Genomic DNA, 11,042 nt, shown 5'->3' with positions numbered 1-11,042 from the left:
GCCAAAGCTCAGTACCTAATACTAAAACTGGGTCTGAGAACTACCAATGTTAACCCCAGCTTTCAAATCCCCAGTATCTCTGGCTCAGGGGTTTCATCCACATCTTGCACTCAAGGGTCCATAATTCCACATTGTGCTCTGGCACAGCCCCTCCTCTGTTAACTCCACTGATGTTTCGGTTTCTCAATCTGTATTCAGGTCAGGAAGGATTCCATATCATGACAATAGTCATCTTTTTCTTTTCAGGTTCTGAAAATGCAAATGAAGCAGTTGCTTGGATACATCCCTTAAGCAAAAAATACACAGGCTTCTTGTAACACAGATGTACAAAGATAAGCACAGGAAGCTAGTTATAGCAGGCCGGACTATTTGATTATCTAGCCCAGCGTTGTCTATCCTGATTTGCAGCAGCTCTCCATAGTCTTAGGCACAGAAGGTTTTTTCACATCATGATTTTCTTTTATATGGAAATGTCATGAATGGAAACTGAAATCTTTTGTATTTAAAACACTAGACTATGGTTCCTTCCATACAGGAGTGATCAGTTCCCTATGTCCGTCTTGATCTAATAAAAGGGAACAATTATTTTGGGCTATAGCAACAAGGCTAGTGAAGTGAGATAGCATGGAGATGTGTCATTGGGCTCCTTGTTTGGGAATTCTGTGATTTTTGAAAAAGACAAACGATATTATGGATAAAAGCTGTCAAGAGCATGAAGTCTTTATGAATTATTATTTGTCATGTCAGGGCAACCAGTCAATTGTATCAGTCAATTGTATCAGACAATGCTTCTTGTAGGTAAGAGCATGGTCCAGAGTGACTCCCAGGTATTTGGGAGTCTTTATGGATGACTTCATACAATCACGCTTGGAATATTGTGTCCCATTCTGGTTGAGGAAATTGCAGAGCTGGTAAAGATAAAGAGGCGGGAAACCAAAATAATAAGCATGTGGGAATGGAGACTTATTACAATGTTTGGGTATTTTTTATGTTTTAGATGAAGAAGAAGTAAGGAAGAAGGCAAGTTCATCAAATTAACATGATATGTATAGTGTCCCTCTCTTATCATACTAGAATCCAGATCATCCAATGAAGCAAACAAATAAAAAAAGTGGGTTGCTGTGAGCTTTCCGGGTTGTACGGTCATTTTCCAGAGGTATTCTCTCCTGACATTTCACCAAAACTATGGCAGGCATCCTCAGAGGTTGTGAGGTCTGTTGGAAACTAGGCAAGTGTGATTTATATATCTGTGGAATGTCTAGGGTGGGGGAAAGAACTCCCTGAACACTACTCCGGTGGCTGCCGCTTGTTGAACACTTGCTTCCGAACAGTCTTCAAAGGCAACCCCATGTAGAGCACATTGCGGTAGTCTATTCTTTTTTTATATAATATTTTTTATTAATTTTCACCAAAAGTTTACAATAAAACAACCATAAAATATCTCCAAAAACACTTTCCACAAGATAACAAGGTACACACATAGAAGAAAAGAGGAGAGATAAAAGAAGAAAAAAGAAAAAAACAAACACCCCCCCCCCCAAACAGCAAAACAAAAACAAACCAACACCCTAGTGTGACTTCTGTTCTTCTTACTTAGCCTTAATCCATATTCTTTTCCTTTCTTTCCCTCTCTTTCCATCCTCCCAACAAAGTTTGGTTATGTATAGAGAAAAAGAACCGTATAGGTTATTTCTATCTCTCTTATTCCACTTAACTTAACCAGTCTTTCCTTTCTATATATTCTTGTAAAACATTCCAGTCCGTTGGTTTTATACCTCGTCCGTTATGTTGCCTTAACCAATATGTTCATTCATCCATGTCCTTGATGTCTATAATTTTTCCAATCCAGTCCATTTTTGAAGGTTTTTTCTCCTGCTTCCAAAGTTTAGCAAACACCATTCTTGCAGCCGTAGCAAAGAAGGTAAACAGCTTTTCCTTATTTTTGTCTTTAAATATATCTGGGTCAAACATGCGGTAGTCTATTCTTGATGTAACAAGAGTGTGGACCACCATGGCCAAGTCTGATTTACCAAGGTACGGGCGCAACTGGCACACAAGTTTTAATTGTGAGAATGTTCCCCTGGCCACCGCTGAAACCTGGGGTTCCAGGCTCAGAGATGAGTCTAGGAGAACTCCCAAGCTGAGAACCTGTGCTTTCAGAGGGAGTGTAACCCCACCCAACACAGGCTTTGACTCTATACCCTATTAAAGTCTTTTATATAAATAAAAAAATGTAATGTTCATTTGTGGGATTAACAGAACTCAAAAACCACTGGACGAATTGACACCAAATTTGGACACAAGACATCTAACAACCCAATGTATGTCCTTCACTCAAAAAATTGATTTTGTCATTTGGGAGTTGTAGTTGCTGGGATTTATAGTTCATCTACAATCAAAGAGCATTCTGAACCCCACCAATGATGGAATTGAACCAAACTTGGCACACAGTTCTCCCATGACCAACAGAAAATACTGGAAGGGTTTGGTGGGCAGTGTCCTTTGGTTTTGGACTTGTAGTTCACCTATATCCAGGCAGCACTATGGACTCAAACAGTGATGGATCTGGACCAAACTCTACACGAATACTCAATATGCCCAAATTTGAACACTGGTGGAGTTTGGGGAAATAGAATCTTGACATTTGGGAGTTGTAGTTGCTGAGATTTATAGTTCACCTACAATCACAGAGCATTCTGAACCCCACCAACAATAGAATTGGTCCAAACCTCCCACAGAACCCCCATGACCACCAGTGGTCCACAGCAACGCATGGCAGGGGACGGCTAGTACTTTATATAAATAAAAATATGTTAGTTTGTGGGGTTAACATAACTCAAAAACCACTGGACGAATTGACACCAAATTTGGAAACAATATACATATCAGGCCAATGAGTGACCATCATTCATAAAAACACAGAAAAACACAGCAGAAGAGACTTTAAAAGCCAAAAACCAACAAATACATTACAAAGCATCTGCAAAACCACATATATACACAAACACACATATATATACACATATACACAAATATATACACACACAAAACACATATACACAGACTGGGCCACAGCAACGTGTGGTAGGGAACAGCTAGTAAATAAATAAATAAATAAATAAATAAATAAAGTGGTCTAAGGGTTGTTGTAGGTTTTTTCGGGCTATATGGCCATGTTTTAGAGGCATTCTCTCCTGACGTTTTGCAAGCATCCTCAGAGATAGTGAGGTCTAACATTGTCTTGTGTTGCTCATTTGTTCAGTTGTTTCTGACTCTTCGTGACCTCATGGACCAACACACACCAGAGCTCCCTGTTGGCCATCACCCCCCCCCCCCCCCCAGCTCCTTCAAGGTCAAGCCAGTCACTTCAAGGATGCCATCCATCCATCTTGCCCTCTTCCTTTTTCCTTCCATTTTCCCCAGCATCATTGTCTCTCTAAAGCTTTCCTTTCTTTTCATGATGTGGCCAAAGTACTTCATCTTGGCCTCTACTATCCTTCCCTCCAATGAGAAGTCAGGATGAGGATTTATTTCCTGAAGTATGGACTGGTTGGATCTTCTTGCTTTCCAAGGCACATAGTCTAAAGATCTGATATTATCTAAACTAGTCCTGTGTTTTCCAGTGGAAGGTGGAAGTTGGCAGGTGGAAGTTAAGAGTCTAGTGCAGTTCTAGCTTCCAAACATCCTTGAAAGTATTCTTCAAGGCAACTGGCTATAATTTTCTAATTGTAAAGACAAGCTCAGGTCACACTCAAGACCTATGACACTTGTATTCAGGAGGCATCTCTCCCTAATTTGTTCTCTTTAGCTTCATTAATCAAACCTCGCAGCTCCGCCACCAGAGCTATTCTTAGAAAGTGAAGTCATCTTAGGATTACAAATATCCTTTAACATAAAAATCACATTACATTTCCTCCACCAAAGAGCACTTTCAAAAATGACATGCCATCTTTCTACATTACTCACTCAAGGGCAAATCGAGGGGGTTTGAGTCACCTTACAAACCATCAACATAAATCCCTTGGAAGGTGATCAACCAGCTTCTGATTGAGAGGCCATCTAAGAAAACACAATAAATCACTTCTTGTTGACCTTTATTCACAATCGCCGAGGAAGACACAACACATTGAGATATATGGCATAGCTTGCAGTGTATGCAAATTCATAACGTGCTTTACAATATTTATTTCTTTAAATGTATTTTATCACCTTTCTCATCATGCACGGATCCTCGGTGCTTGATATAATTTATGTTAACATGAGATGCTGAACTTTATGGGAAATGAAATGAAAGGCTAAGTTAAATTGTGAGAAATACTTGCAATGTATTGGCTTGAATCCTATTGGTTAATCATAGCTAGAGTAGGCCTACTGAGTCAAGTGGCAGTTAATATAAGGTCAATCCTATTGATTTAATGAGTCTTTCCTAACTGAAACTAATGATAGGTCTCCGGACCTCATAGCAGTATTAATTCTTTTATTGATTGATTGATTTACTAGCTGTACCCGCCACGCATTGCTGTGGTCAACCTTCCTTCCCACTTTCTCTCCTTCTTTCTCTCCTTCCTTCCCTCCCTCTTTCCTTTGTTCCTTCCCTTTTTCCCCTTCTTTCCTTCCTTCCTTCTCTACCTCTTTCCTTCCTTCCTCCCCTTTATCTTTCCATTCCTCTTTCTCTCCTTTCTTCCTTCTCTACCTCTTTCTTTCTTTCCTTCCTTCTTTTGCTCATTGCTTCCATCCTTCCTTATCTCTTTCCTTCTCCCTTTCCCTCCCTCTTTCTTTCTCTCCCTTTTTCCATCCCTCTTTCCTTCCTTTCTTTTTTTCTTTTCTTGTCTACTTCTTGCCTGGATGCCAGCGGGAAGAGAGAAGGGAAGACCCAAAATTGAGGACCCAGGGAAGCTGAGGGTGTGCCTGCCCAGCCCATCAGAGCCTTCAACACGCCTTGCAGCTGTCATTTTCATGCATGCGCTGTACCTTGTTTTTTCATTTTGGGGTTTTAAAGTCCTTTTTGCTGTTTTTTTGTGGTGTTTTTTTGTGATGATCATTCATTGGGTTGTTAGTTGTATGCTGTCCAAATTTTGTGTCAATTCATCCAGTGGTTTTTGAGTTATGTTAATCCCACAAACGATCATTACATTTTTATTTATATAGATTTCACATATTTGTATCCTGTCTTTCTCACCCCCCAAAGGGGGACTCAGGGTGGCTTACAACAGACAACTATTTGATGCCATTATACAGTCATAAATAACAATTGTAGTAAAAACTGTAATTAAAATATTAAATTAATAAAACATTCATTAAAAAATCACACAAATCCAAATCATAGTACAGGTCAGACCATTGTCAGTAACATAGGGTTGGTATCCAAGGTCACAACAACATCTGTTATAGAACTTCAATATGCTGATGATAACGTAATCTGTGCACTTTCAGAAGAAGACCTACAAGCCACTTTAAACATCTTCAAAAAGCATTTGAGAATCTCAGCCTTTCATTGAACATCAAGAAAACCAAAGTACTCTTCCAGCAATCACCAGCCAATCCCTCTGAAATGCCAGAAATACAGCTTAATGGTATAACATTAGAAAATGTTGATCTTTTCTGCTACCTTGGCATCCACCTCTCCACGAAAGTCAACATTGACACTGAAATACAATACCTCCTGAGCTCTGTGAGTGCAGCATTTTTCCAAATGAAGCAAAGTGTTTGAGAATCAGGGCATCCATAGAGATATCAAGGTGCTTGTTTATAAAGCTAATGTCCTCCCAACTGCAAAACGTGGCCAGTCTACAGACGTCACACTCAACTCCTGGAACAATGCCATCAGCTTTGCCTCTGAAAAATCCTGCAAATCTCTTGGGAAGACAGGCAGACAAATGTCAGCGTGCTGGAAGAAGCAAAGACCACCAAAATAGAAGCGATGCTCCTATGCCATTAACTCCTCTGGACTGGACATGTCTGAATGTCCAATCACCATCTCGCAAAGCAGTTACTATACTCCCAATTCAAGAACAGAACATGTAATGTTGGTGGACAGGAAAAGAAATTTAAAGATAGGCTTAAAGCTAACCTTAAAAATTGTGGCATAGACACCAAAAACCGGGAAGCCCTGGCCCTTGAGTGCTCTAACTGGAGGTCAGCTGTGACCAGCAGTGCTGTGGAATTAGGAGAGGCACAAATGGGGGTCAAAGGGGAGCAACGTACCAAGAGGAAGGTGCATCAAGCCAATCCTGACCCACCTTCCACCTGGAAACCAATGGCTTCACTGTGGAAGAACATGCGGATCAATAGGGCTCCACAATCACCTATGGACCCACCGCCAAGACACTACACTTGGAAAGCATCATGTTCGGACAACGAGGAATCACCTAAGTAATAAGTAGTGAGGAACTAAGTAGACAAACAACTGCTTTTCAAAATCTCAGTAAGTTTTATTGTATGGAAGGCACAAGAAAGCATAACAATATTTTGCTTTGCTTTAAGGAGGCACACATGGCATGCTGGTATTTGCAGCATTGCTCCAACCATTCTTATCAAGTCAGACATATTGGCATACCTAGCAATTAACCTTTCATGGTAAGACAGACTCTGAGGGTGGGCATCTCATGAATAGAATCTGACCTGAAAAATGCAAACAGCTTGCTTTCAGGTTGATGGAAACTAGGATAATGCCACCTTAAGCCTAAACAACTAAATGTTCAACATATCTAGTAAGAACTAATCTGGAAGTGTGAGGCGGGGTGATCCACAGGGAAAGTTTCAACTGCAGATAAGTTTTCCTTCACCCATTCTCAAAGAAAATACATCTCAAAGAAAAGACTTCAGAATAAACACCTCTGTAGAGATGAGCAACAAATATCAAAGTAACTGGGTCTTAGAGAAGCAGAGATGGAAAAAGTATATCAAGGGATGGAGGAAGAAATGAAATAGAAAGCTGGGGTCAAAACAAAGAAAATGAGGCAAAGCTAACCGGGTCAGTTGGGTTGGGTTAAAACTCACTTGATTCTCATTTATATGGTTTAATAAAGTTTAAAGTTTAATAATAATGGTCATACTTCCACACTAATGTATAATATATATTTAGAAAGAATTACATTTAATGAAATGGTATATTTGACAATGGTACTTGTCAAATATACCATATAAGTTATCACTGCCTTCTTGAATCTGAACCTCTCGTGATTCCTGTCAATAATTGCCAGGTCTTCTCTCTCTCTCAATCTTGGATTTGCTCTTTGTCCATGTCACCTGCCCCAATTGCTTTGGACAAGCCTAGTCTTGTATCTTTAATGTGCAAGAAGGGATTGGCTATAGACCCTGTGCACAATTCACACTATTTCTGGGGTTGATAGAAAAACTCTTGACAAAGCATGACCAAACCCAAACCAACCCTCCCTCCTCCCCTGTTGATAATGCTGATGGAACTCTGGATTGAAGCTTTCTTTAGGGGAATAGCATTCCCATCCTGACAGAGATTTCAATTATCACCAGACAGTTAAAATAGACTAGTTTACAGAAAGCTACATCCATTTCTTATATACAATAGAAAAGGCAATCAGATTAAAGGCAACCAGTGTATCCTTGAAGAGATCTATAACACTGACTAGTGATAAAAGACACTCTATGCCTATCAGAAAGTCAAATTAAAGGAGGAACATCTGGGTCATCATCCAAGTCTGACGGCAAAGTGTTGGTGTTCAGATTGTTTTGCCGCTGAAGCCTCAAGGGACCTTGCCCATTCAAATCCTTTTCCTGTACAATATTTGTTACATCTGGGAATGAGTACTTGGTAGGATCCACTTCTAACTTCTCTGTACACTCTTTTCTGCAATAGAAAAATAGAACAATGGTTACTTCCTTGGTGACACATTAATTTCAACTGGAGCATAAGAAAGCTCAATTGAGACTTCCAAAATTTCTCTCTGTTGGGGACCTAGCATTGATTTTTAGTCCTGGCAGAAAGGTGCTCACCTACTAGCCTCTTCCGAACTTTTAGACAACAATTTTACATACTGTCTAGACACAATGTTCTTTTCTTTACCCATCATGCCATCTGGGAAATATTTCCTGAGAACAACTTTCTGGTAGCTAACAATACTCATAATCAGCAGCTTGAAAGTATACTCATCCCATTTTCCCTTGCTACAAATGGCTTCGATGGGACCAGTTAAACAAGGCATGGGCAAACTTCCGCCCTCCAGGTGTTTTGGACTTCAACTCCCACAATTCCTAATGCCACTAGGCTGTTGAAGTCCAAAACACCTGGTGGGCCAAAGTTTGTCCATGCCTGAGTTAAACTGAGTACTGGAGTTTAGCACAGCTGTTAATCACCAGCAATGATAAGATGACCCAATTGAAAGGTTGCCAGTTTGAAGCCCAGGTCGGCGTGAGCTGCCGACTGTCAAGCCCAGCTTATTGTTGAGCTGTAATCAGAGAACTTAGGTACCACTAAAACATGCAGGGGAGTTATTTTATGACACCATGAAAAAAAGGAGGCGAACAAAAGGAAGGAGGAAGTCTTGATGGCTCTTAGTTCATAGAGGATGGAGTGACAGCACCCTGTGGATTTGAGCACAACCTTCCATAACCTTCCAAGGCACCAAAAAGCTGGGTGTCAACATACCTTCTTTCTGTTTTGTCTGTCTCTCTATTGCCTATCCAAAACAGCATTGAATGTTTGCCATATATGTGTACTGTTATCCATCCTGAGTCCCCTTTGGGAGATAGGGCGGCATATAAATAAAGTGTTGTTGTTGTTGTGATGATGATGATGATGATGATGATGATGATTATTATTATTATTATTAAATTATAGTTGGTTTTATTCAATCCCAATCTATGATATAAAAGGATATCTTGCTACCATGAGTCAACCTGTTCCATATACATTAAGCTCCAAAATTCACAAAACAGCAATGTTTCTATTAGGCCAACCAAGAAATGGACCAAATACATTATGGAAGCTGTCAAAGCGCCACTGGCATTTTTATCAGGCAAAAGCATTTTTTTAAAAAAAAAATCATGCAGAAGAAGGAAAAATGATGTTAGTTTCACATGCCTACATTTTGTCATTTTGTTGTTGTCAATTAAGATTCTGGGAGACAAAAAGTAATAAAATCCAAGCAGAATTTCACTTTCTATTGATATAAAAAGTCTTAAGAGTCTTTTGTTGTGCTTTGCCTTTGGGGTTTTCTTCTAGGAGACCAGAAAGAAAATTTTGATTTCCGATTCAACCATTCCCACTGAAAATGAATTCACTGCAAAATAATTTTTAACCAGCAATTTGCTTTGCATCAAGGTATAATTTACAAGTTATAAATTACAGCACATCTTCATATCATATGTTCTTCGCGGGATTTATTTCATTTGCGTCATCCCAGCCATTTATACTTTTCTATATAATGAATCAATTACATGAAACCTCAGAAAGCTGCGATAAAAACACAACTTGTTATAGCAAACATTAGACACCACTGAAAGAGGATGGTATGTTTATTTCCGTTTTTCCTTTTTAGTTTTATATATTTAGTGATCAACTAAGCGTAAAAAAATGCATAAGAGAAAAGTATTATTATCGGACAGTATTTTTATCTCACATCTATTGAATTCTACCTCCCAACAAACTGAAAGAGCATTCAACAACAGAACAGAGTATCAAGAACAAGAGAATCTGTGTATGCTTAGAAATATAACCAGTACACTTTCAGAGAATAACAACACCCCCCCCCCCAAACAAACCCCTAGTTCGTTCTTTTCTCTTAAATGGAAACAGTAGATAACACAAGAAAATACTGAATATGCTACTGAATGTCAAATCAAGGCTTGTACAAATCCTACTAGACCAAAGGGTTTGGTTGGACAAGTAATTATTTGTCCAACCAAATAAGTCTAGCTATCTAAAAGAAATCCCCATGTAGATGTTTGCTGAATAGGCCTGGGAATCTCTTTCTATCAGTAAGATGTTAACGACAAAAAATACCTCCTCCAATAACCACTTAGAATGAGATTTGCAAGGATATGAGCACTCAGAGCTTCTGTAGAAGATACAGCACAGTGGTTCTCAACCTTCCTAACGCCACAACCCCTTAATACAGTTCCCCATGTTGTGGTGATCCCCAGCCATAAAATTATTTTTGTTACTACTTAATAACTATAATTTGCTACCTTTGTGAATAATAATTCAAATAATGTAAATATCCCATATGCAGGATGTATTTTCATTCATTGGACCAAATTTGACACAAATGCCCAATATGCACAAACTGGTGGGGTCGGGGATTGATTTTGTAATTTGGGAGTTGTAGTTGCTGGGATTTGTAGTTCATCTACAAATTCTACCAACGATGGAATTGAACATAATTTGGCACAAGGAACTCCAATGTCCAAGAGAAAATACTGGAAGGTTTTGGTGGGCATTGATCTTGAGTTATGGAATTGCAGTTCACCTCCATCCAGAGAGCACTGTGGATTCCAACAATGATGGATCTGCATGGCTTGCCTGCATGGCAAAATAGAGCTGAACTGAATGGTCCATGTGGTCTCATCCAACTCTATGGTTGTATAAGACAGCATATCTGATTGAGTCACTTTTACACAAGTGTAATGCAGAGATCAAACTCCAGATTATCTTCTTCTCCTGATGCCACAATATTACATCTTTAAAAGTCTTATCTGTTTTTCAATACAGAAATGCATTTTTAACAAAAGAAATGTAAACAGAAGCTTTGGAGACTGATTTCTTGTTGTTTGGGGAATGCAGCAGGGAGAAAAAGAGTTAAATTTGCTTTTCCTTCATAGGGCCTGGGTCAAATATTAATCAGGTTTCCCCCAGGCCATTGTTTATATAATAAAAGTATGCAGGCTAATTGCATTCCGGCAATTAACCTCAGATCTAGTTTGGTCCTTAGTGAATGAAGCAGAGGTTCAAAAAGGTCTGGAGCTTACCACCTATTTTTAGCTGTATATCTAGATCTTGCGTACCATTGAACAGTTTAATAAAGTGGATTTATTCTCTACAAATGGTCAATCATGAAATGTAATTA

The 11,042-nt window shown here is 39.2% G+C and overlaps 1 protein-coding gene across 1 annotated transcript in view; it reads right to left on the bottom strand.

The window, feature by feature from the left end:
• Positions 1-6,413: 6,413 nt before the first annotated feature.
• DNAAF11 (dynein axonemal assembly factor 11) overlaps positions 6,414-11,042 on the bottom strand; it is a 37,355-nt gene continuing 32,726 nt past the window's right edge. The window contains exon 12 of the mRNA XM_060775887.2: positions 6,414-7,825. Coding sequence (XP_060631870.2) covers positions 7,639-7,825 — 187 coding nt within the window. The 3' untranslated portion in view covers positions 6,414-7,638. The remainder of the gene's footprint in view (positions 7,826-11,042) is intronic.

Source organism: Anolis sagrei, chromosome 4 (genome assembly GCF_037176765.1).
Source record: "Anolis sagrei isolate rAnoSag1 chromosome 4, rAnoSag1.mat, whole genome shotgun sequence".
In the NCBI taxonomy this organism is placed as follows: domain Eukaryota; kingdom Metazoa; phylum Chordata; class Lepidosauria; order Squamata; family Dactyloidae; genus Anolis; species Anolis sagrei.
This window is presented reverse-complemented; position numbering and strand designations above follow the sequence as displayed.